This window comes from Tiliqua scincoides, chromosome 13 (genome assembly GCF_035046505.1).
Source record: "Tiliqua scincoides isolate rTilSci1 chromosome 13, rTilSci1.hap2, whole genome shotgun sequence".
Taxonomy (NCBI): Eukaryota; Metazoa; Chordata; class Lepidosauria; order Squamata; family Scincidae; genus Tiliqua; species Tiliqua scincoides.
The window spans coordinates 18,583,083-18,609,468 of NC_089833.1; the positions used below are offsets into that span (position 1 = coordinate 18,583,083).

The 26,386-nt window shown below is 45.3% G+C and overlaps 1 protein-coding gene across 1 annotated transcript in view; it reads left to right on the forward strand.

Annotated features, from left to right (window-relative positions):
- Positions 1-26,386, forward strand: part of DNAH3 (dynein axonemal heavy chain 3) — a 74,914-nt gene that overhangs the window by 19,610 nt on the left and 28,918 nt on the right. Inside the window, exons 20-41 of the mRNA XM_066609476.1 lie at positions 986-1,100; positions 1,503-1,619; positions 3,004-3,183; positions 3,704-3,840; positions 4,055-4,256; positions 5,355-5,447; positions 6,901-7,011; positions 9,289-9,403; positions 10,112-10,310; positions 10,915-11,023; positions 11,567-11,680; positions 12,459-12,635; positions 14,053-14,144; positions 19,278-19,497; positions 19,712-19,846; positions 21,438-21,549; positions 22,655-22,896; positions 23,853-23,953; positions 24,350-24,455; positions 24,971-25,100; positions 25,393-25,629; positions 26,113-26,216. Coding sequence (XP_066465573.1) covers positions 986-1,100; positions 1,503-1,619; positions 3,004-3,183; positions 3,704-3,840; positions 4,055-4,256; positions 5,355-5,447; positions 6,901-7,011; positions 9,289-9,403; positions 10,112-10,310; positions 10,915-11,023; positions 11,567-11,680; positions 12,459-12,635; positions 14,053-14,144; positions 19,278-19,497; positions 19,712-19,846; positions 21,438-21,549; positions 22,655-22,896; positions 23,853-23,953; positions 24,350-24,455; positions 24,971-25,100; positions 25,393-25,629; positions 26,113-26,216 — 3,148 coding nt within the window. The remainder of the gene's footprint in view (positions 1-985; positions 1,101-1,502; positions 1,620-3,003; positions 3,184-3,703; positions 3,841-4,054; positions 4,257-5,354; positions 5,448-6,900; positions 7,012-9,288; positions 9,404-10,111; positions 10,311-10,914; positions 11,024-11,566; positions 11,681-12,458; positions 12,636-14,052; positions 14,145-19,277; positions 19,498-19,711; positions 19,847-21,437; positions 21,550-22,654; positions 22,897-23,852; positions 23,954-24,349; positions 24,456-24,970; positions 25,101-25,392; positions 25,630-26,112; positions 26,217-26,386) is intronic.

The following is a 26,386-nucleotide window of genomic DNA, read 5'->3' on the forward strand; positions in this document are numbered from 1 at the left end:
TTACAATAGAGCTTTTGATTTATCCATTTATTTGATGTTTCTGTAAGGCAGTGTTTCCCAAATTGTGGGTCGGGACCCACTAGTGAGTCATGAGCCCATTTTTGGTGGGTTGCGAAAAGTTTTTGAAACATTAAAAGAACAAAACAAAACAAACTTTGCAAACTCCCTTTCTCGGTTTGCTGAAGAAAATTGTTAGCTGGAATGCAAACCTGTGGCATGAGGTCATCTTCATACCCCCCAAATTAAAATGTCACATTTTCTGATTTTCTCTAGTAATTGGTGTGCCATAGATCAGTTTCAGCCTTTTATCTGGCCTGGAAGTCCCTAACTGCACATCTTGCTGTTCAGTCTTCTTGGGGCAACAGTCCTAATGCTCAGTTATTAGAGAGTCTGGAAAATGTCTGCACACACTTACAATCAGTGCCCTGTGCTGCTGAGGCTCCTAGAGACCTTATATATAGTGCAGCCTGAGCAGCACAGGGCACTGATTGTGATTTGTGATTATTAAATTTATTATTATTAATACATGAAATATTATTTCCTTGTAGATTTCCTTTTTTGGTCTAGTGGGTCACAACAGATTGTCGTTTTTGAAATGAATCCCAGTGCTAAAAGGTTTCAGAAGTACTACTGTAAAGTATTTGAACTTCTGTGACGTAGCCTGTCTCAGTGCTTTTCCTGGTGCTTTCCCCAGAATTAGAAGATACTTCCTTAACCAAAGGGACTCAAAACTCTAGATAGACCCAAGGGAGTCAACAGGGGAAGTGGAGGGAAATCGAATCTGGGCAAGCAGGGAGAAGAGAAGGTTCTTTTTTGGATCAGGGTGAAGAGAGCTGGAGATTCTGTGTGGCTTGCATAGTGGTGTGTCCGTCAAAACCTTCCATGCTTAATTACTTGATGAGAACTATTGAAAATCACACCATTTTTCTAGGTTTTCAAAATGTATTGCTATGTACCCACTTGTTTATTCTCCAATCCCATCTAGACTAGAACCTATTGGAGCAGCCGCGAGCAAGGAGTATTCCTTAGAGAAAAACATGGAGAAAATGAAATCGGAGTGGGCCAATATATGCTTCGTTTTTGTAAAGTACAGGGACACGGTGAGGAAACGTCTGTCTATTGAATAATTCTGTTTCAGACATTCATTGTGATTCTTTTCTGACATGTATCTGTTTGGAACACTTGTCTCCTGCCCTTTTACCCCAGTGTAGGCACTAATCACAATGAAATGCAGGTGCTTGTTGTGATGTCCCATTAAGACAATGCCAACAAAAGAATACGATAGTACTAACAAAGAAAATTAGCTTTCACTTGCTATATTAGGGTGTTCTCTCTCCCTGGCAGTTATTTCTACTTTGGAACCTATATTCTGTGGTGTCTTTAAATGAAGGAATTTTCATCCCCAGCACTTGGAGAGTGTTGCAAATGTGTAACAAAATGAAAGGTGAATGGAGTGACAGGTTCAGTTGTTTGCCTCTCAACGAAGTATGGTTTCTTCACAGGATACCAGTATTCTGTCTGCAGTCGATGACATTCAACTCTTGCTTGATGATCACATTGTCAAGACCCAGACCATGTGTGGCTCCCCGTTTATCAAACCAATTGAAACGGAGTGTCGGGTAAGGAGAAACAGCATGGGTGGTTCTTTTCTTGTGTTTCCCTGCAGTGCTCTTTTCTTACGTGTTCCAGTATAAAAAGGGAGTCTGTGATGCTTTCTTGATTGATTGGTGTGACTGACAGATTAAAAGCTTGTTTAAGTTTAAAAATTTGATCCCCATCAGTTAGATGAGAGCAAATGCTAGCAAAGCTAGCAATTCCTTTGGGTGATACGCTACTTCAGCAGAATTGATAGAAGGCATGGTATGAAACTCCACCTGTGGAGATCCACTGTGAAGGCTGACTTACCTAGTTATTTTCAAGGGTGGACCCTGCCTACATATTTTCTCTGAATTTAGACTTTTCTTACTTTAGGTTAACAGAAATATTTATAAAATTAAATTTTAGTTTATTTGATTTTAATCAAAATACTTGTTTGTGTGTGTGTGTGTGTGTACACCCCTCCCTCACCATTGAACAGACTAGAGCAAAAAACCACAACATTTTTGGTTTTAGGTTGTTTCTTTGTTTAGCTTGACCAGGGTTCTTAGTGCCGAATAACAATCTTATTTGTGATCATTGAGATTAATATTAATTTAACACCAAGCAATTGCATGAGAATTCTCATACGTATGTTCTGAGGGGCTCTGTGTGCTACACAAGCTGCACCCCTTTGTCCTAAATGATTCTCAGGATAATAATAATAATAATAATAATAATATACAGTATTTATATACCGCCTTTCTTGGTCTTTATTCAAGACTTTATTCAAGGCGGTTTACACAGGCAGGCTTATTAAATCCACGCAGGGATTTTTACAAATTGAAAGAAGGTTCTCTCTTTCAAGAACCACCACATTCAAGATGTTACACTCCGATCTGGTTTAACATTCTGGCCTCCATCCTCCCACGCTCCGAGCAGATGGAACAGCTCAGCTGCAGCTTGCCAGCTGCTTCAAGGTCGCACGGTGCCGGTGGCCTCGAACTGCCGACCTTGTGGATGTTAATCTTCAGGCAAATGGAGGCTCTACCCTCTAGACCAGACCTCCTGCCCGAATGTAGCACTTGGCAGCTGTGTCTGCTTGGAAATCTGGGTGCAAGGCCTGCTCTACTGTGTTAGAAGGCAGCTTGATGAGGTTGCCCCCCCCCCATCTAATCAATGACAGCAGTAGCTCTCCCTGCTCCCACCATAGAGTTCTTCCTGGACCCTTTTGCTTGATGATAGCCAGAAGCCTCTAAACCAGACCTGAGCCTTTATTACAGCAGCATCTGGTTTTGTAAAAATACTGACACAAAGTTATCAAATAAGAAAACAGTGCAGTTCCTTAAATGTTGCCTCCAGTCTGCTGACTAAGAATTTAAAAAAACAGTTCCTTGGAGACCTGAAAGCAAAGCAATTTCTTTACAGAGATGGGAAGAAAAGCTTGTCATGATGCAGGAGATCTTGGACAGCTGGTTGAAGTGCCAAGCAACCTGGCTTTACCTGGAACCCATCTTCAGTTCCGAAGACATCATTGCACAAATGCCTGAGGAAGGGAGGAAATTTGGAATTGTGGACAATTATTGGAAGGAGATCATGATTCAAGCAGTAAGTAGTTGGCCGCTCATTCATCCCACCCCCTGACCCATATTCTTTCTCTGTGGCAGCAGCCGCTGCATGCCAAAAATCCCTTCCCCTGCATGAACAGAGCTCATCAGTCTGCTGGGGAGCCACATATCTTCCTTCCTGATCCCTTGCAAATGTAGCACTTGGCAGCTGTGTCTGCTTGGAAATCTGGGTGCAAGGCCTGCTAGGGCAACAGATCGTGGAAGCGGCTGGCCAGCACAGTGTTTGGAGGCGATCAGGAAGGAAGATATGTGACTCCCTGGCAGAATGGTAAACTCCATTCACCCAGGGGAAGGATTGTAACGGGTGCTAGATTTGGCCTGTGGGCCAGGTTTTGGCGCCCACTGATATTTAGTATGGCTTATCTTTCTGGTATGATACTGAGAGCTTGCATGCTATATGTGTTGCATTGTTCTGAGATCTGTTGTTCAGAAAGCTGTATGAAAATATGAAGAAATAAGCTTTGAGTCTTACCTTTACTGTTTTATGCATTTTCTGAAAGGTGAAAGACACCAGAGTTCTGGTAGCGACTGAACAGCCAAAGATGTTAGATAGACTTCAGGAAGCAAATATGCTTTTGGAAGATATCCAGAAGGGTTTGAATACTTACTTAGAAAAGAAAAGATTGTTTTTTCCAAGGTAGGCTCATTAACAAGTCCCAGTTGATGCTAAAAAAAAAAAAAAAAAGCAAGTAATACCACCACTTGTTAAGAAATTTGGTGTTTGAGCCACGTGACCCAGAGAGAACCATCCTTATAAACTTTCCCATTAAGGCAAGGGGATCTGCCAGTTCACCCACTACATCCCTATCTTGACATAAAAACAAGTGTGTGTGCGTGTGTGTTCTGAACAGATTCTTCTTCCTTTCCAACGATGAACTGCTGGAGATTTTGTCTGAAACAAAAGATCCTCTGCGTGTGCAGCCACATCTGAAGAAATGCTTCGAGGGAATCGCTAAACTGGAGTTTACGGAGAACCTGGAGATTATAGGCATGATCAGTTCCGAGAAGGAAACAGTTCCTTTTATCAAGAAAATCTTCCCAGCACATGCCAAAGTAAAATCTTTTTCACAGTCTTGTGTTTTCTGAAGCTAATCTAGATGAGTCATGAATAGATTGTTGCTTTTCGGGGAATGTTCCTTGCAGCTCAGTCAGGGGTGCCAGTTTTTAGACAAAACAATGAAGAGCAGTGGGACCCATGGTCGTGGGTTGTCATATGTTATCTGGGAGTCCCTTCCTCAGAATCTCTAGGTGCCAGGGCAGTAGGAGATTCAGCACAGGGTACTAATGTCTAGGTGAGTTGTAGGACATAGGCGACAGCCGGGTTGCCACCAAATCAAAGCCAGCTCTTCTGACAGGAAGGGGCAAGATCTCATGAAGTGTTGGATGCCTCTGGCACATGCACGTAGCTTGCTGCACATGTTGAGGGTGGGGAAGCAGAAGGCTGGGCAGGAGAAATGGTGAATGGCAGATGGAAACCTGGGGAGGCAACAACTGAGGGAGCTGACCAGCAGTAGTGATAAATCTAGGGCTGGCCCAAGATACCTTGGTGCCTGAGGTAGCAGGCCAAATGCTGCCCCCCTTACCTTGTAAGGTGCCAGCCTCTGCTCCTCCTCCTCCCTGTGTACTCTAGCCCACTACTCCTTTTCCCCTCCAGTCCCCTCTTCTGTTTTTGATCCAATCAATAGGAGAAGAGGATCAGTGGAGGTGATTGGGGAAACAGAGGTGGTTTTGCTGCCTGAAGCTACTGCCTCAGTTGGCCTCATGGATGGGCTGCCCCTGTGTAAACCTTTCATTCCTGAGGCAACAGGGAGAGGAATGGGAGCAAACCAGGACCCACATCCAGCAAAGCGTGTCTGCAGAATCAGGACACAATACCCAGAAGTCCCTAAAAATAAAAATACCGAGAGCACAAGCCACATATGACCAGCGAAACCAGTTGCAAATACATTGTATAATTCAGCAGTGTGTGGAAGCTGTTGGCAAATACGCGGTCCCAGGGAGCATCTCCACTTAAACTGCTGACGTGTGTCATCTCATGCCGCACAGCATCTTGCCAGCATCTTTCTGAATATCTTTCTCTGTCTGAGTGTGCTCCTTCAGAGAGTGTTTTGTCTGGGGCCGTGGTGATCCTTCTTTTTCACTTTTTTCAAGGGCATGGTGGAGAAATGGCTGCTTCAGGTCGAAGAAGTGATGTTGGCCAGCATAAGACAAGTGATAGAAAACAGCATTGGAGGGTATCATCAGGTAATAATCATCAGACCACAAATGCTTAGTGTTGAGAGAATACTTGTCCTTAACATGGCTTACAGCCCAATCCTATCCACACATTCCTGGGAGCAAGCCCTATTGACTCTAATGGAACTTACTTCTGAGTAGACCTGCATAGGATTGGGCTGTTAGTCCTGTAAAGCCTGTAGAAGGAAGGGCACTATGGGGCAGGGAGGAGGTGAAGTTGGGAGAAGGAGTGAAGTGAGGTGAAGGAGGAGCACATGGCCAGCAACATTAAGGGAATAATAAAAGCTTCTTCAAGTATGTTAGAAGCAGGAAACCCACCTGAGAAGCGGTTGGCCCTCTGGATGGTGAGGGAGGGAAAAGGGAGATAAAAGGAGACTGAGAGATGGCAGAGAAATTAAATGAGTTATTTGCATCTGTCTTCATGGCAGAAGAGCTCAGGCAAATACCGCTGCCCGAACGGCCCCTCCTGACCAAGGAATTAAGTCAGATAGAGGTTGAAAGAGAAGATGTTTCAGACCTCATTGATAAATTAAAGATCAATCAGTCACCGGTCCCTGATGGCATCCACCCAAGAGTTATTAAAGAATGAAGTTGCTGATCTCTTGACTAAAATATGCAACTTGTCCCTCAAAACGGCCATAGTGCCAGAGGTTTGGAGGATAGCAAATGTCACACCGATCTTTAAAAAGGGAAAGAGGGGGGACCCAGGAAACTATAGGCTGGTCAGGCTAACATCTATACTGGGTAAGTTGGTGGAATGCCTCATCAAAGATGGAATCTCAAAACACATAGACGAACAGGCCTTGCTGAGGGAGAATCAGCATGGCTTCTGTAAGGGTAAGTCTTGCCCCACGAACCTTTTAGAATTCTTTGAAAAGGTCAACAGGCATATGGATGCGGGAGAACCCGTGGACGTTATATATCTGGACTTTCAGAAGGCAAAAATCCATTACGGGGTACAAGCCATGATGTGTATGTGCAACCTCCTGATTTTAGAAATGGGCTATGTCAGATGCAAGGGAGGGTACCAGGTTGCAGGTCTCTTGTTATCTGGTGTGCTCCCTGGGGCATTTGGTTGGCCACATACAGGAAGCTGGACTAGTCTATGGCATGATCCAGTGGGGCTGTTCTTATGTTCTTGTGAAGTGTCTGGGCTGGAGAGAAGGCCAAGCCAAGGGTTGGCGAGAGCCAGACAGGGCAGGGCAAGGTGGGGGGGGATTAGAGTGTACACATAGGTAGGGAGCACAAGAATGGGACTGTGCTCCACGGTCTCCAACATTGAAACCAATTCTAACTGCACAAAACGCTTTGGATCCTAGCCAAGTGATACATAGGACAGGCTGTAAATCACAATGAATATACATAATTCCAAAGTGACAGTAGTTCTGTTTTCTCCCACATTCTGGATCCATAGCTTTCCTTTAAAATCGGGAATATATTATGTATTGTTTTGTTCTGAAAGGTGCCCCGGAATCAGTGGGTGCTTCAGTGGCCTGGGCAAATCGTTATCTGTGGCTCATCCATCTTCTGGACCAAGGAAGTAGCTGAAGCCATTCATGAGAAGACGTTACCTGTGAGTGTCTCATGTAATGATGGTGGGTTTGGATCCGAAGATCCATTTCCTCTGGAGGAAATAATTTTCCCCTGAAGTAATACTCCTTTTGGTGAAAGGAAACATCTGGATCCATCCTGGTATATAGCATTCAAAGACTGTATCTGGTAACAAATAGTGCTGGATGTGTTTTCTGATGTTGATTTACCAAAATTTCAGTTTTTAGCAAGGTTACAAATTCATATGCAGATCTTATTTCCACCGTATAGTGCAGACATTTTCAACCTTTTTCAGCTCACGGCACACTAACAAGGCACTAAAATTGTCAAGGCACGCTACCAGTTTTTTACTTACTTTAAATTACTACATTACAATTAATCTTGAATTAATAAAATTAATACAATTAAATCATTACATGACAAAAAAATTGACAAGAAGCATGGAGAGGGAAGTATATGTGGTTTCTGAAAAGGAGGAAAAATCCTATGTTCGAATTCTTATCAAAAGTGCCAGAAAGTGTTGGCAAAGACAGGGCAGGTTGATCACATAGTGCAGAAGTGCAGGTGAGGGGCAGTGAGGAGACATGATTGAAACAAGTGCAGGATTAAACTGGGGGTGGGGGAGAGAGAGAGAGAATGTGAGGCAGTGATTCTGTATCTTTGGAAAGGGGCTGACAAGTGAGGGGAGGGACAGTAAGAGAGTTGCTAACTGTGATTGTGATATGGGGGAAATATGCCTGGGGAAGGGGGTGGGGTGGGGGAGAAGAGGAGAGAGAAGTGCCAATTGCCTGCTTGTGTATTTGAGGAAAAAAGAGTGCAACCTAAAGCCCAGTCCTAGGCATGCCTGATCAGAAGTAAGCCCCATTATACTCAATGGGGCTTACTCCCAGGAAAGTGTGGAAAGGATTGTGGCCAAGTGCCCTTCCTCTTCATAAATGACCTGGAGACAGGGTTGAGCAGTGAAGTGGCTAAGTTTGCAGATGACACCAAACTTTTCCGAGTGGTAAAGACCAGAAGTGCTTGTGAGGAGCTCCAGAAGGATCTCTCCAGACTGGCAGAATGGGCAGCAAAATGGCAGATGCGCTTCAATGTCAGTAAGTGTAAAGTCATGCACATTGGGGCAAAAAATCAAAACTTTAGATATAGGCTGATGGGTTCTGAGCTGTCTGTGACAGATCAGGAGAGAGATCTTGGGGTGGTGGTGGACAGGTCGATGAAAGTGTCGACCCAATGTGCGGCGGCAGTGAAGAAGGCCAATTCTATGCTTGGGATCATTAGGAAGGGTATTGAGAACAAAACGGTTAGTATTATAATGCCGTTGTACAAATCGATGGTAAGGCCACACCTGGAGTATTGTGTCCAGTTCTGGTCGCCGCATCTCAAAAAAGACATAGTGGAAATGGAAAAGGTGCAAAAGAGAGCAACTAAGATGATTACGGGGCTGGGGCACCTTCCTTATGAGGAAAGGCTACGGCGTTTGGGCCTCTTCAGCCTAGAAAAGAGACGCTTGAGGGGGGACATGATTGAGACATACAAAATTATGCAGGGGATGGACAGAGTGGATAGGGAGATGCTCTTTACACTCTCACATAATACCAGAACCAGGGGACATCCACTAAAATTGAGTGTTGGGCGGGTTAGGACAGACAAAAGAAAATATTTCTTTACTCAGCGCGTGGTCGGTCTGTGGAACTCCTTGCCACAGGATGTGGTGCTGGCGTCTAGCCTAGACGCCTTTAAAAGGGGATTGGACGAGTTTCTGGAGGAAAAATCCATTATGGGGTACAAGCCATGATGTGTATGCGCAACCTCCTGATTTTAGGAATGGGTTAAGTCAGAATGCCAGATGTAGGGGAGAGCACCAGGATGAGGTCTCTTGTTATCTGGTGTGCTCCCTGGGGCATTTGGTGGGCCGCTGTGAGATACAGGAAGCTGGACTAGATGGGCCTATGGCCTGATCCAGTGGGGCTGTTCTTATGTTCTTATGTTCTCTAAAAGCCCCAAAGTGCAGGGAGGGTCGCTTTGGGGAGTTGCAGGCAGACTGACAAGGAAAGGGGACTTTCAGGGACCCTTTTCAGCCAGCCAGTCCATAGGTTGGGGGCCTCAGCAGAATGTCATGCTTTGTCATGCTTTGTCATGCTTGGATGTCATGCTTTGATCTCCTGTTCCAGATACCCCCAGTACAAGAGATCAATTGCCAAGCTGGCTATATGTTCTTTAGAAGTAAAATGCTGCCCTTCTGAGCTTTGTGAAGTGGCTGTTGGTCCTCGCCTTGAACCTTTTTCTCTTTTTGCTACAGGCTTTTTTGGAGAAAAGCAACAAACAGATTGGAGAAATTGTTGAACTAGTGAGGGGAAAGCTGTCAAGCGGGGCCCGGCTGACCCTAGGAGCTCTCACTGTCATTGATGTGCATGGTAAGTAAGGCCTGGGCAGGAGAGTGGGAAACAGCAGGAGGCATGAAAGAAAAGAAGCTGAAATGACATGTCAGACAAAAGCAGTGGGACGGACAGTTAGGATGTAGCCCCAGGGATTTCATGTATAGCTGTTTCCATGGAGAATGAAAGACCTTCTCTTGGCTGAAGATACCAAGTGCATGCAGAGAGAGCACGATTTGACGATGCAGTTCATCCAATGTTAGAGTTGGAAGGACCCACAAGGTCATCTAGTCCAATGCCCTGCCTATAGCTTGAACTCCTCCTAGAACATCTCCAGCAGATGCCTCTCCAGCCTCTGCTTGAAGATCCCCAATTCAATGGATTCACAGCAGATCTTTCTATAATGCTTAGTAGTGGGAGATGCTAAGCAGGAAAATGAACTGGGAACAGCAATGCATATTCATAGGGGACACAAGCAGGCGGGTGGCCCGGGATCTGCTGGGTCTTTGTGCCTCCCCCAACAGCTAGTTGGGATGGTTGACACTGTCTTTTCACTGGGGAAACTTGCCCCTTCCGAGGTCCTTCCGTGATCTCCAGTGGTGCTGGAGGACTTTCACTGCACAGCAGGGCCCTCCCGAGTCCTGGGAAAGGGGCAGAGCAGCGTCCTCTGCTTCCATTGAGGGGTTTAAATCTGGCCAGGGTTTCCCTGATGCAGCTGATTCAAACGAAGGGACGTTTCTTCTGCAGCCCGTGATGTAGTTGCAAAATTGGCTGAGGACAAGATTTCAGATTTGAGTGATTTCCAGTGGATTTCTCAGCTGAGATATTACTGGGAAGGGGGACAAGTGATGGTCCGAATGATTACAACGGAGGCCAGATATGGCTACGAGTACCTGGGAAATTCGCTGCGCTTGGTGATAACTCCGCTGACAGATCGATGCTATAGGTAAAAGGGTTCGTTTCACTTTTCCATGCTCTGTGTGTGTTTGTAAACAGAGGTCATCCAGCACATTTGTTGGTATGAAGTAGGCTCTGGGTCAGCCTAAGATCTGCTGGGACATGATGTGGCATGCCAGATGCTCCCCCCTTACCTAGGGATGTGCCAGCCTCCACACTGGTCACACCCTGAATCGCTTTACAGGAACTGTAACCTTATTCTCACTGTGGTGCTGGCAAACCCATGTCTGGAATGCACCACTGTGCGTGGAGCCTCACATAATTGAAAACCTCTGTATAGAAAAAGGGTCAAAAACTAGTATGTCAGAGAGAAAATGGTCCTGGACTCCTTCTCCTGTCATACCTTCTGTCAGGGGTGAGATAAGTGAAGTACTTCTGCACTTGCTGAAGAGAACAGAACCAAGAACCTCCCCACAGAGCCACATTCCAGATCAGCATCAGAGTGTATGTAGATCAACACGGTCACCAAAGTCCATGGAGAAGGAGGACATGCTCCTTTTCCCCTGGCAGGAAGCTTGAGCAGTGCAGCTGGCAGGTGTAATGATGCACGTGTTGCTTATTTCCTCCACGTTTTGTTGCCGTTCATGCCTTAGAACATTAATGGGAGCTTTGAAACTCAACCTGGGAGGTGCACCAGAAGGGCCTGCGGGGACTGGCAAAACTGAAACCACCAAAGATCTTGCAAAAGCTCTGGCCAAACAGGTACCCATGTAATCATTTGCTGCTGGATCTTTACTAAGCCCTTTCAAGCTTTTTTTGGACTGTTCTCAGATTCCTTTTAGAGGACCCACTCTGGATTCTCCTGTAGTCTCTCTTTTCTTCTCTCCTGTTTTTCCATTCTAAAAGATGTTAGAATTTTTTTGCAATGAAATACGTTTTTTCCCTGGGAATCGGAGTGTGCTGTGAGTTGCAAATGCCCTATTTGTGCTCTGTGTGTAAACATCAGTACTTGTTAACTGTAATACGTAATACATAGTTGATGCTCCTTATTCTTTGTAAGCTGCTTAAGTTGCAAGTAGTATTGCCAACTTACTTTTTTCTCAAAGGGCTTTTGTGCCACTAATAACTATCAAAATTCAGCATACAATTTTTCACCCCAGTTTGCCACACAGGTAAAAGTATCACATATTGAATTTCTGCTTTTTGTACAGCAGACACAAGTGTGGTGCTCTGGAAAAAAGCTGGCTACGCAACCCCGAACAGTGTTGTGCCCACACTGAATGATACTTCTATGATTTGTTTTAGTGTGTCGTCTTCAATTGCTCGGATGGTCTCGATTACAAAGCCATGGGCAAATTCTTCAAAGGACTGGCACAGGCTGGTGCTTGGGCCTGCTTCGATGAGTTCAACAGAATTGAGGTAACTGCTTACTAAAGGCAAAATCCAGTAGCGTAATTTGCAAGAACACATTTTACAAATGATGGAGGAATACGTGCAGCTTTGCTCCACTGTTTTTTACCCTAAACGCTGGTCTGAGCACTGGATGCATCCTATTAAAGAATTTAGTTGTGTATGAAGATGTGGAATTTATTTTTTTATATCCTTCATTATGCTGGAGTGAATGCTCAAGGTGGCTTACAATTCAAGACTGATAATATACAATACTGGATATAAAATCATAAGGGCAACAAGCAATTGAAGGAGGGCTGCTTTTTTTTTATCACCAAAGCACTGCTATAGAGGCATGTATTCAAATCAAACAACTGCATTCTTAATTTAAGTTCAAGTGTGGTGTTTTATAGACTACTGCAATGCCTTTTATGTGGGTTTACTGTTGAAAAGTGAGCTGAAGTTGAAGGAAAATGTTGTGATCCAGCTGCTCTCGGAGCAATTTGGAGTGGGCACATCTTTCCAGTTTTGAAACAACTGCTTTGGCTCCTGATTTGCTTCTGGATCCACTTGAAGGTGTTGGTTATCACCTTCCAAGTCTTAAAAACTTGGGAGCTGAGGTATCTCATGGACCATCTCCTCCTGAGTGTATTTACTTGCAGACTCTGGGGGCCGGATCTGAGCAGGCACAGTTCTTGTGCGGGGCTACACAACTCTAATGTGTCCTTTCAGCAGCTTTTTTGAGATTTTACATTGCTTTGAGATATGGTTTCTGTTATACATTAGTATGGTTTTGGTTGTTTGTTAGGTTGAAGTGTTGTCTGTAGTGGCACAGCAGATCCTCAGTATCCAGCAGGCTATTATCCGAAAGCTCAGGACATTTATCTTTGAAGGCACAGAGATTTCCCTGAACCCAACCTGTGCTGTGTTCATCACTATGAATCCTGGGTATGCTGGACGGGCTGAACTTCCTGACAACCTGAAGGTAAATCATATCACACTTTCTTTCAAAGTTGAGAAGCCATCAGGGGCTGACCAGGGCCTGAAGGACATTTACTTAGGAGCTGGGGGGGGGAAGAGGTGGGTGGGCAAGTTTCCATAACAGAAGGCATCAAGAGCCTGATTTGAAATTGCAAGTTTGCAAAGAGCAAGTATGTTTCAGGACCTTGGAGATCACAGACATTGCTCTGAGAAGCTCCGAACTCATAACCTGCTTGAGAATAGGCCAACGTGTGTATTCTCAGGCAAGCCTGATGATGACCACAATCCCTTAAACCAGCATTTCTCAAACAGCGTATTGGGACCCACTATGTGGATTGTGAACCAATTTCAGGTGGGTCGTGTCGCACCTAGCTCAGCCACCCTTGAAAATGCAGGGCTGAAAATACAGGGTACAGAGCTGCTGGTGAGCTCCCAGTGGGAGAGAGGCCAGGTGCTTTGCCCTGAATAGGTGGGATGCTGAAAAGTGGGGGAGGGCTGTGTGGTTGGAGAAGGACCCAAGTCTGCCTTCTGCTTTGACTTCTGAGCTGGGATGTTTGCATTCCGAGCTATGCCAAATAACAGCACGAGGCGCTGTGTAATGGGCCCTTTGGCTGATGGTGGCTTAGGTTTGAAGCCTAAATGGATGACGTTGCTTCCAGCCATGACATCACTTCTGGTGGGTCCTGACAGATTGTCATTCTAAGAAGTGGGTTCCAGTGCTAAAAAGTTTGAGAACCACTGCCTTAAACGAAGAGCAGTGCTTGGCGTGGCATTGTGTGTTCGATGACAGGCTGAACACCATTATTGCACCTTTTGCCTCCTTCAGTTCATATGTTGTGGGAAGCAAACAGCCTTGCACAGGCGGTGGGTCACTTCTGCCCTTTAAACCCTGCCTGCGATGTACTCCTCCCCCACATTTAATTCTTTTCTCTCCATGCCTTTGTCTTTTCCCTTTGCTCTCTATTTGATTCTCTCTAAGCCAAACCAGGTGAGACAGAACAGCCACATTTGTTGTCCATGTATCTGCCCCATTTGTTTGTGAAGTGGGAAGAATGATCTGAATTCCCTGTCCAAAAGTGTGCAAGGAGTTTAAAATTCATCCTGACATTTTTTTAAATGGCAAAAATAGATTAGACGCATGTGCATTCCAGGTGTGAGTCCCACTAGGGCTGTACCATGTGCCTTTTGGTGCTTTTTGACACTTGAATTGGTTTGTAGATGGCATTTGCCTGCAAATCCAACTTTTTTGCAAGTCTAATTCTTATTCCCTGCTCAATTAATCTGTAAATCACAGGCTATCAAACAATATGATTTAAGGCAGCATCTCTATAGAACCAAACTGCCTTTATTTCCATATTGTGCTCTGTGTTGAGTACACATAATCAGTTCTTTCTTTTTTGGTCCTTCTCTGTTTTTTGTAGGCTTTATTCCGCACAGTAGCCATGATGGTTCCAGATTATGCCTTGATTGGTGAAATTTCACTGTATTCAATGGGATTCCTGGATTCCAGAAGGTAAGTGTCGTCATGTTGAGAAATGTATACAACTTGGATTATGGATGATGGCTGGATGATGGATGATGATGATGGATGATGGATGATGGCTGGATCCCAAAGGATCTCCTCTATGGAGAACTCGTGCAGGGAAGGCGCCCTACAGGTAGACCACAGCTGCGATACAAGGACATCTGCAAGAGGGATCTGAAGGCCTTAGGAATGGATCTCAACAAGTGGGAAACCCTGACCTCTGAGCGGCCTGCTTGGAGGCAGGCTGTGCAGCATGGCCTCTTCCAGTTTGAAGAGACACTTGGCCAACAGACTGAGGCAAAGAAGGAAGGCCCATAGCCAGGGAGACAGACCAGGGACAGACTGCACTTGCTCCCAGCGTGGAAGGGATTGTCACTCCTGTATTGGCCTTTTCAGCCACACTAGACGCTGTTCCAAAACCACCATTCAGAGCGCGATACCATAGTCTTTCAAGACTGAAGGTTTCCAGCTACCATGGATGCCAATATTATTCATGAGACTCTTGCCAGGGAAATTGTGTGGACTGCAGAATTCCTTTGGAATCTTGCCATAGGTCTTCTCTCAGTGACACACACTGTACATATATTTTGATGTTACTAAAAGGGCTGTTTTGTTTAGGGGAATGATTATACAGCCCTTATTGGAACCTTAGGATCGCAGGCTGGATAACAAGACGGTGTAATGCAGAGAAATTCCCTTTTGCTTAAAGAGGAGATTGAGAGAAAGATAACTTTTAATAAAAGATTATAGTTTTATTACAAAAGCACAAAGGTAAACATAATGCACATGGAGAAATGATAATTATATGTTTCTTGGTCCAAATACTTGAATCCAGTGTACCTAGCTTTCATGGTGGTTGCGTGTGGAGAGTATTTGGTGCATCCAAGGAAATTAGAAAAAGGAAAGGTTGTAGGGAAGGATTTTAGGGGTCCTTGGTCTGCCAAACCCAGCTGCTAACTAAAGATGGGGAGAGAAAGGGAGAAAAAAGGGGGGAAGAAAGGAAAGAGTTTCAGGTGCAAGATAGTTACCTGCCCTGTAGAGCAGTTGGATGGGGGGGGGGGAGTCCTGTGCAGAGGACCCTCTGACACAACACAGATGTGTTGGTCCTTGGAGAGTGAGCCAGAGAGAGCATGTGGGAGGAAGCCCTCTCTTAAAAAGGGGTTTTCAGACAGTGCTGAGCTGGATTGTAACTTGCTTACTACCAGCAGGGTGCTTGGGAGTGTGTAAAACACTGAAAATATTATCAGCAAAATTCAATGGGGTCTGTGGCTGACTTAAACAATACCATGAATCAGCAACACAAAAAGGCAGTTCTAGTTTGCATGCCGTGCTTAAGCAGTGATTGGGTTAAACAATACAATAAATACACAACCACAATAAATAAAGTAATGTAGGAGACACTTAAACAATGATTTAAGATGCCGGACTTCCTCCCATAATGTGTGACCATCGGGAGGTGGTGGTTGTGTGACCATGAGCTTGTGACTTGACCTGATTGTTGAAAACAATACAATGAATACAGTAATGTAGGAGAAACTTAAACAATGATTTAAAATGCCAGACGTCCTCCCATAATGTGTGACCCCAGGGAGGTGGAGGTTGTGTAACCATGAGCCTGACTTGACTTGATTGTGCCCTGTGTGAGTTTAACCTGCATGATATTTTAGTCCATAGTACATAACCAGATAGAGAGAAAATCACAACTAAAAGGCAAAAGGGGATTTTCACGTAACATTAATGCTCTGAAGATTTTTACATATGACTTCAGATGTGGGTGAGACATAAAGAATGCATGGTGCTGTTGAAGTGTAATGAAAGGAGGAGCCCTTATCATTGGCTCTGGAATGTCTTTGACTGTCTTGAGCAATTTTGTTGCTCTTTAAGACGCCTTGTTCTCACTAGCCATTGGCAGTAGACTTTTCATCTTTCTTAGGTAAATACATCTTTAAAATATATTTTATTTATAGAAAACATACACAACATTGATCATGAATTCATAAAAAGGTAAATATTTGTTCAGAATTTATAGGCGTGTGTGTGTTTGCAGCAATCAGTGCAGGTTTGTCGGTTTCTTAAAAAATTATTACGTCCAGCAGTGTTTCTCAACATTTTTCCTCTGCTGTACCACTTCACATGGTTCACCTATTTGAAGTACCACCAGAAATAACTGGTGATGACGTCATTACCAATTACTTCTGGGTTGGGAGGCCAAGTGCGATGTGACAGACAGCAGTAAACAGCTCAGGGTGTCTAGAAGGGCTTTTTCGGTTATGGAAAAGCATGCTTTGGAGTCCTGCCCACTGAGCCGAACCATTTACCACTGTTTGTTGTGTCATTTTCCTGGTCTTGCTGCAGGACGGCAGGTGTCCAAGGGTCCAATGAGTACCACCAGGCACCACCTCAAGTACCACTGGTGGTACCCATACTACTGGTTGAGAAACACTGCTGTACAGCACTCTCTTTTATCTTTAAATATGAACTGAAGTTGGACGATCATAAGAACACAAAAACAGCCCCACTGGTTCAGGCCATAGGCCCATCTAGTCCAGCTTCCTGTATCTCACAGCGGCCCACCAAATGCCCCAGGGAGCACACCAGACAACAAGAGACCTGCATCCTGGTGCCCTCCCTTGCATCTGGCATTCTGACATAGCCCATTGCTAAAATCAGGAGGTTGTGCATACACATCATGGCTTGTACCCCGTAATGAATTTTCCTCCAGAAACTTGTCCAATCCCCTTTTAAAGGCGTCCAGGCCAGACGCCATCACCACTTCCTGGCCAGATACCGTCACTACATCCTACAGCAAGAAGTTCTACAGACCAAACACGCTGAGTAAAGAAATATTTTGTCTGTCCTAACTCTCCCAACGCTCAATTTGAGTGGATGTCCCCTAGTTCTGGTGTTATGTGAGAGTGTAAAGAGCATCTCCCTATCCACTCTGTCCATCCCCTGCATAATTTTGTATGTCTCAATCATGTCCCCCCTCAGGCGTCTTTTCTAGGCTGAAGAGGCCCAAACGCCGTAGCCTTTCCTCATAAGGAAGGTGCCCCAGCCCAGTAATCATCTTAATCGCTCTCTTTTGCACCTTTTCCATTTCCACTATGTCCTTTTTGAGATTTGGTGACCAGAACTGGATGCAATACTCCAGGTGTGGCCTTACCATCGATTTGTACAACGGCATTATAATATTAGCTGTTTTGTTCCCAATACCTTTTCTAATGATCCCAAGCATAGAATTGGCCTTCTTTACTGCCGCCGCACATTGGGTCGAAACTTTCATCGACCTGTCCACCACCACCCCAAGATCTCTCTCCTGATCTGTCACAGACAGCTCAGAACCCATCAGCCTATATGTGAAGTTTTGATTTTTTGCCCCAATGTGCATGACTTTACACTTACTTACATTGAAACACATCTGCCATTTTGCTGCCCATTCTGCCAGTTTGGAGAAAGCCTTCTGGAGCTCCTCACAATCATTTCTGGTCTTCACCACTCGGAAAAGTTTGGTGTCGTCTGCAAACTTTGCTACCTCACTGCTCAACCCTGTCTCCAGGTCATTTATGAGGAGGTTGAAAAGCACCGGTCCCAGGACAGATCCTTGGGGCACACCGCTTTTCACCTCTCTCCATTGTGAAAATTGCCCATTGACACCCACTCTCTGTTTCCTGGTCTTCAACCTATTCCCAGTCCATGAGAGGACCTGTCCTCTAATTCCTTGACTGTGGAGTTTTTTCAGTAGCCTTTGGTGAGGGACCGAGTCCAACGCCTTCTGAAGGTCCAGATATATAACGTCCATGGGTTCTCATAAGAACATAAGAACAGCCCCACTGGATCAGGCCAAAGGCCCATCTAGTCCAGCTTCCTGTATCTCATAGCACCCCACCAAATGCCCCAGGGAGCACACCAGATAACAAGAGACCTCATCCTGGTGCCCTCCCTTGCATTTGGCATTCTGACAAAGCCCATTTCTAAAATCAGGAGGTTGCGCATACACATCATGGCTTGTACCCCATAATGGATTTTTCCTCCAGAAACTTGTCCAATCCCCTTTTAAAGGCGTCTAGGCTAGACGCCAGCACTGCATCCTGTGGCAAGGAGTTCCACAGACCGACCACACGCTGAGTAAAGAAATATCTCCCGCATCCACATGCCTGTTGACCTTTTCAAAGAATTCTAAAAGGTTTGTGAGGCAAGACGTACCCTTACAGAAGCCATGCTGATTCTCCCTCAGCAAGGCCTGTTCGTCTATGTGTTTTGAGATTCTATCTTTGATGAGGTATTCCACCATCTAACCCAGTATAGATGTTAGGCTGACCAGCCTATAGTTTCCCGGGTCCCCCCTCTTTCCCTTTTTAAAAATCGGTGTGACGTTTGCGATCCTCCAGTCCTCTGGCACTGTGACCATTTTGAGGGACAAGTTGCATATTTTATTCAAGAGATCAGCAACTTCATTCTTCAATTCCTTAATAACTCTTGGGTGGATGCCATCAGGGCCCGGTGACTTATTGATCTTTAATTTAGGAAGAACCACTCCAGGAAACAAATCAGAGATGATCCCCTGTGAAGTGAAAGAAAAGTTCCCATGTCATTTAAGAGTTGACTGTCAGGAAAATAAGAACAGAGCAAAGTCATACAGATGTTCATTTCCAGCTGTTTTAAAAACAGAAAAATTGTTCTTGCTCTAAATAACCCTGACTGTCTCTCAACGTTGGTTCGTCAATGTCTCGCCAATGTCAATGTCAGCTGGAAAAGAGCTTCTACTGTATCCTTGTATATGTTAATAAGAAAATATATGACTCATGTATGAATAAAATGTTGACACTATAATTTTTTCTGAATGGGAGAGAACATTCTCTGGTATGAATTTATGCTTATGACCAAGATAAGAATCATTTTTGGTTCTGATAACTTTTGCTAACTACCCCCAACCCCCCAAAAAAGAGATGGATCTGTTACCTTGATTTTCATATATTTTGAACTATTTCTGAACCTTTTAAGAAACAGCCTTGCTTATAGCCATTTGAAATGTTCCAATTTTAAATCTGGGGACTTCTTCCTCAGTCTCTTCTCAGGGCATTTGCTGCTTATAAAGTAGTAATAGATTATCATCTTTTACAGTCTTGCCCAGAAGATTGTGGCCACCTACCGCCTGTGCTCTGAGCAGTTATCATCTCAGCATCACTATGACTATGGAATGCGTGCAGTGAAATCAGTTCTGACGGCAGCAGGAAATTTGAAACTGAAGTACCCCAATGAAAATGAAAGTGTGTTATTGCTCAGGGCACTGTTGGATGTAAACCTGGCTAAATTCTTGGCTCAAGATGTTCCTCTGTTCCAGGTAAGATAGCGGGTGAAGTAATTCCGATAGCATTCAGCTCTCCTGTGTGAAAGCAGAAAAACACTGACGAGACAGTCATGGTTATTTAGAGCAAGAACAATTTTTCTCTGTTTCTTAAACAGCTGGAAATGAGCTTCTGTATGACTTTGCTCTGCTCTTATTTTTCTGACAGTCGACTCTTAAATGACATGGGGACTTTCCTTTCACTTCACAGGGGATCATCTCTGATTTGTTCCCTGGAGTGGTTCTTCCTAAACCAGATTATGGCCTCTTCATCAAAGCACTGAATGACAATATCCAAAAAACAAATCTTCAGGCAGTTCCATGGTTTATTGGCAAAATTATTCAGGTTGTTCATTTTTAATATTTTGTGCGTAGGAATATTTGTGCAGTAGAATTTGCTCAGTTATATGGATATGCCAACTGAAACTTGTTGGGACCTCTTCCAATATCATTATATTGTTTAATTATTACCATAATTAGGGGCATTTGTTCTCCTCTCCTGAATACGAGAGAGAGAGAGAGAGAGAGAGAGAGAGAGTGTCACAGTGCCCCTTTTGCTCAGTTAGTCTTAGCATGGTAGACTTGTGCACCATAAATTTATTTATCTGACCCCCTTTTGAAAGCAGTTAGTGATCATAACCCCATCTTGTGGTGGCAGATTTCACAGACTAATTGTGCACTGTGTGAAGTACCTCCTTTTGTCCATACTAATGGCCCAATCCCAGTGCAGTGCCAGTGGTACGCTTGCAGTGCTGGCGCCAAGTGTTAAAATGCCGTAAGACACTGCCCTGCTGGTGCTCAACACTCAGTACTGGTGGAGAGACCAGCACCACTTGGCGCTGGGCCTTCGTGCTGGGATGACACATCAACGGAGTGGCATGTGGTAGTTTTTGGTGCCTGCCTGTGGAGAGGCTTTTTGGGGTGAGGGAAGACAGAACTAGGCAGAAGGAGGGAAGGCTGAAGGGAGGATCAGGCCTGGGAGGGGGGCAGGGACGGCGGCAGACTCTGCCGTCAAATCCTGTGCCTACTCCTGTGCTGGAAGCCCAACATGGACCTCCTTGGTTCTGTGCTTGCTAAATAGCGGGCACAGATCCAAGGAGTTCCATTGCCAACCATGGGGCTTATCCAAGGAGACTCTGGCAGCTGCCCCGGCCCTACAGGATACAGCGGCGGCCACTTCAGCAGCAATGTTCTGTATGGTGCTGGGACAGTTTAGGATTGGGCTGTAAATCTCCTGCAGGTCCATTTCGTTGGATGACCCAGCCTGGTTCTACTGTTTTGAGAGTCAGAGGAAAACTGCACTGTGCTTCATTTTACCAGCCTCTGTTATCTTCCTCTCCCCACTCAGTCTCCCCTTTTCCAAGCTAAAGTACTCCAAATGTTTGAGCCTTTCCTTGGATGAGAAGTGCTTCAGCCTGTTTTTTGGTTGCCCCCTTTGGCATCTTTCTGAGCTCTACAAAATTCCTCTTGAGGTCTAGGGGTCTAGGAACCTTTCACATTTTTGCTCAGTTAGGAGGAATTCTGCAGTATACATCACCCTATGTAGAGCATTCACAGTGTGCTTTATTGCCCATGCTGTTCGGCGCATTGGGCAGTAAATGCTCTCCACTGTACTCGATCGGTTGCAGCAACCTGTCATAGGAAGAAGCCAAGGTTGCAGCAAGTGATCGAGTACGATGGAGAGCGCTTACTGCCCAGTGCGCTGAATGGCGCGGGAGGATCTAAGTCTAAGTAAGTTCTTGACCAGAGGCTGAGCCATCTAAATAAACTCAGTTCTGATGAAATTGGGCCAGCTGTTTCTCAAATGTACTGGTTTTTGTTGCTTGTCTCTGCCCTTCCTATGGAGTCCTTAGCATCTTGCTTAAAAAATGATATTTGATTATTGTAACATTAGGTTGTGTAACACATGTATAACAGCACTCATGTTCTTGGCACAGATTTATGAAATGATGATGGTGCGCCATGGCTACATGATTGTTGGTGAACCTCTGGGGGGCAAAACCAGTGCTTACAAAGTGCTAGCCGCGGGACTTGAGGATTTGAGTCAAGGTACATATTCTCCTCCTCCTTCTCCTTCAAAGATCCACTGACACAGGTAGGATGGTGGGGAAGGCAGAATGTGGCTGGGGGAATACTAGGGAAGGCAAAACAGAAGGCAATAGGTGGGGGGTGGGCAGATTGGGTCCACAAAGGGGACGGTTTTGTGGCAGAGATGACTGCTGAATCCTAATCCCGTTCCTGGGCTCACTCCACCTTCATCAGTCAGTGCGGACTTCGGCCAGTGATATTGCTGATGCAGGTCCAAGTTGCCCCACCAGGCTGGCAGGTGCTTACCCCAGGGGAAGGGAAGAAGTGAGGAGGCCTCGCAAGGCCAAAACCCTCCTGTGGGATTTAGTGGGCACCACTGCATTACAGGGTGGGTGGGGGGGTTAGGTAGGCTTGGACCATAAATGAATGAGCAGTAAAATCACTTATGCCAAAACCAAACATTTGTGCCTACTCCCAGAGATGACAGCTGTGCATAAAAGTGGGTAGCTCCCCCTACGGTTATGATTTTGCTCTGTCCCCTCCTTCCCCAAACCATGCTCCGTTTTGAACGGTCAGGCAGTTGCACAGCCATTTCTTGCCCATTAGGCACCAACAGCCCAGCCATCTCCACTTCCAGTAGGGTTGAGCCTGGCACAGCAGTGCTCACCAGCCCTACTGTGAAGTACCATTAATATGCTGGTACAACTGGTTGCAAAACACAAGGCAAGCGCACATTCTAGTTACCCAGTATCTAAAAGCAAGCAATTTTCAGAGACGATTCTGGCCACAAGATCTCTAGACTTCCCAGACCCTAAAGCCAATCACCTGCCTTTATGAAGCCATCAGGCAGAAAGCGTAGAAAAAGAGAGGATGAGAAAGTCCTATTTCCACCTTTTTAAAGACCTAAACTGCCCCAACTTTGTAAGATTGGACCCCTTTGCCTCCAAGTCTTTGGGACAACTAAACCTGGGTAAGTTGACACCAAGATGTTTTTTCCCTCCAAGACACATCACAGCTTGTGTGCAAACTCTTGTTTGGCCCCAAGAGCTGCCTTCCAACTGGCAAAGCTTCATGTACTAGCAACACACTGGTGGTTTTGCCTCATTGGAGATATTCTTTTTATCAGAAAGTTCAATGGAGGAATTTGGCGTCGAATACAGAATTATCAATCCCAAAGCTATCACCATGGGGCAGCTGTATGGCTGCTTTGACCCTGTCAGCCATGAGTGGACAGATGGCGTTCTTGCAAACACCTTCAGAGAACAAGCTTGTTCTACGACGGAGGACAGGAAGTGGATTATCTTTGACGGTCCTGTGGATGCTGTTTGGATAGAGAACATGAACACGGTGCTGGATGATAACAAGAAGGTTATTTTTTCCATTACTTGAGCCCCTTTTCAATGGAGAGTCCATTCTGATTTCACTGTCTCACTGTCAGGGAAGGCCCAGTTCACAGGCATGACACTACACCCCCAGCTTCTGCAGAAAAGGCAACTCTAAACCTGCTTTGGGCCCAGGGCTGGCCCAAACAGGAGACCAATGTGATGATTGCCTCAGTGGGAGGTGCCCGCCTCTGCTTCCTTGCTTCATTCCACTCTCTGCTCCCTAGCTTTGAAATGGAAAAGTGGAGTGGAGCAGAAGCAGGAGTTTGATGGAAAGAGAGTGGTGGGCTAGACAGCTGCTGTGCTCTAGTCCACCCTCCTCCTCTCCTCCACACTTCCTCTTTTGCTCTATTAGCTTCATCCTTTCAAAACCAGGGAATAGGAGGTGGGTATTTGTGGGAGATGTCACACTACTGGGCAAGGAGGACAGCGTTTGGCATGCTCCTCAGGTGCCAGGATGACTTGGCACATCATAACCACTTCTTTAATTTGTATAATTGCACACTTCTTTCAGGGAGGAAAATTGGCTTGAGCATCTGTCGCTTTTGAAAATGTTCTCGGGGTTGACTGACCTCCTGCTTTCAAAATGAATTAGCAAGACAAGATTGTTTTGTGTTGTGATAGTGACTGCAGAAGGAGGTAGCAGCACATGCACAGCACTGGAGCACCTTGAAAATGATGGATTTGGAAGGAGTAGAAGCAGAAAACGTTTGTGCTGGAATTAAAGCTCCATGCCAGTTCCCCCCCCCCCAGAAGAGTCCACTCATGAACTGTATTTGGGGATTTTCCCTTCCCTTTCCACCATGTCCTCTCTGTGTAGTTGAATTAAACTCTGCCTGACATTGATGGTGAGATGGCTGAACAAAGTGATCAATAACTCTGTTGCAAACTCTACTGGTGCACACAAGACTGAACCCGAGCCACACTTTGTTTTCCTTCTAGCTGTGCCTCATGAGTGGTGAGATCATTCAGATGAGTGCAAAAATGAGCTTGATCTTTGAGCCAGAAGATCTGGAACAAGCCTCACCAGCAACTGTCAGCAGGTAATTTGGACCGAGAGCTGGCTCTCTCAGCTCCCTGTTGCAGAACCAGGCGGGATTGCTTCCCAACGGAGTGTTGGATTTAGTCCAATGTGTGTTGCTTGTGTGCTGCTGGGGCAGGGGGAGTGGAGGCAGGGGCCTTTCCTGCAGCAGGAGTGAGGGTGTCTTCAGGGGATGCTGCCTCTGAAACATCTCCGAAGGACCTTAGTCAGCCAGCCAGCCAGTCCGTCAGTAACATCCAACTTAGCAGCAGGCCTGAAGCTGTTCCCCCTGCCCTCTGTGCATTCAGCGTGACATCTGAGCAGGACTCTGGTGATTGTCTACAGTTCTGCAGAAGACATCAGCCTTTGCATGGCATCACAACTTATTCTGTGCTACTGCACTGTGCATTCCTTCCAGGTGTGGCATGATCTACATGGAGCCCCACCAGCTAGGCTGGAAGCCTCTGAAGGACTCTTACCTGAACACATTGCCTCCAAACCTGGATGAGGGACACAAAGAACTGGTGTGTAAGCCTAGTTTTGTTTTATTTTTAGGAGGGTACTCCTTAATCATGCTGTGAAAACAAATGGGTTAGCCCCGTTATTGAGCTGAACGTGGACTTGCTGGCTGGTCTGGTGAGGCCGCTCACACTCCTGTTTGACCAGATGTACAAGTCTGCCTTGTGCTGAGCGGTGCCATTGAGTGGTCAGTTGAGGTTCGTACTGACTGCACAGTCTCTCCAGGACCTTCTACGGGAAGCTAAAGATGGCAAGAACTGAAACTGGCACCTTCTGCATGCCACTGAGCTACAACCCCCCCCCATCTTCATTCTAGAAGGCTAGTTGTCGTCTTGTGGCAGCTTAAGGAGAGTCTGAGGCGTTCACCTGTGTTCCGTGACCATTCACAATAGCAAAAAATGGCAGGATCATCCTAGCTTTTGTTGTGCTCATGTCTGCCCTGGGTGTCCGCCAACTACTGTTCTTGGGTAGAGTGTGACATCTGCAGTGTTTAAAATCCATCCACCCTTTTCACTTGCAGGTTGACGACTTGTTTATGTGGCTTGTTCAACCTTCCTTGGAATTTATCCGCCACCACTGCAAAGTCCTTGTTCAAACAACTCCTATCCATCTGACGTTCACCATGATGAAACTGTTTACCTGTTTGCTTGGTAAGGATCACACATGCTTAATTCCTCCCCCCCCACCACCAATTTGTTATAATATTGTGGATAATCTTATTTGTAAAAACAAAACATTATTCTTTTTAACACACAAAAATTGAATTCCTTTAACTGCTCACCTCCCATTTAACAGAAGACAAATTCTGTACCAGTATTAAATCTTCCTCCAGTATAACTGATCACACTGGTGCAGACAATTTTGTGATACAGCTTCTTGTTAGAAAATAGGAACCTGGGAAACAGGATCTGTTCAACCCTTATCTTCTCCTTCTTTTTCAAGACGAAATAAAGCAATCTGGTGAAGAAGAAGAGGAAACCATGTCCAGCCAGCAGATCACCCTGTGGCTACAAGGACTCTTCCTTTTTGCATTGGTGTGGACAATTGGTGGCACCATCAATGCAGAGAGCAGAAAAAAATTTGACCACTTTTACCGCAATATTTTGATGGGCATGGATGATGACAACCCACGTCCCAAAAGTGTGAAGCTGACCAAAACCCATTTGTTTCCAGAAAGAGGTGCGTTTAGGCTAATATAATGATGTGGCTTTATGCTCTGAAAAATATATCTCATTTCTACACTGAAAAATCATGCCTTTGGTGGGCAGTATTCCCTGTGCTGGTCACAAAGATGAGGAAAAGTGCGAATCATCTCAGCTTTACTGAGATGTAAACCTCAAGTCAGGTTTTTGAGTCGCACTGAGGATTCTGTCTCTGATTCTAGTGTTACCATTTTGAACAGGAGACGGAACCAATTCTTAAAGAATGACCAAAGAGCAAATCAAGGAAAGGATCCATTGTAGCTCTCTGTCCTATCTGAGAAAAGAAGTAGTATGCTGATTGATCTCCTATGAGGGTAGCAGTGATGATGCCAAAATTAGAACATGGCATGCATTAAATCATTGTGAAATGTTATCATTACAACTGAAGCGCAGTGCTGTTCCTGTGGCTGCTGGAAGTGTGTTTTCCTGTTGACTTCTTTTTCCCCCTCTCAATTCTTAGGGACTGTCTATGACTTTTATTTTCATAAGCAAGCCAGCGGACAGTGGAACATGTGGACAGAGTATATCACAAAGGAAGAACAAACTATCGCTGCTGGTGCAAAGGTGAAATGTGAAGAGTTGAATGTTGCATCTTGGATGGACAAGAGGCCTCAGGGCAGGGAGGGAGCACATGGTTTCCATTAGGAGGTTCCAGACCCAGCCCCGGCAAATCTAGTTAAATGGGGTATCTGGTATGAGGGTTGGGAGCAGTGTGCATGCCAGTCTCCTGGACC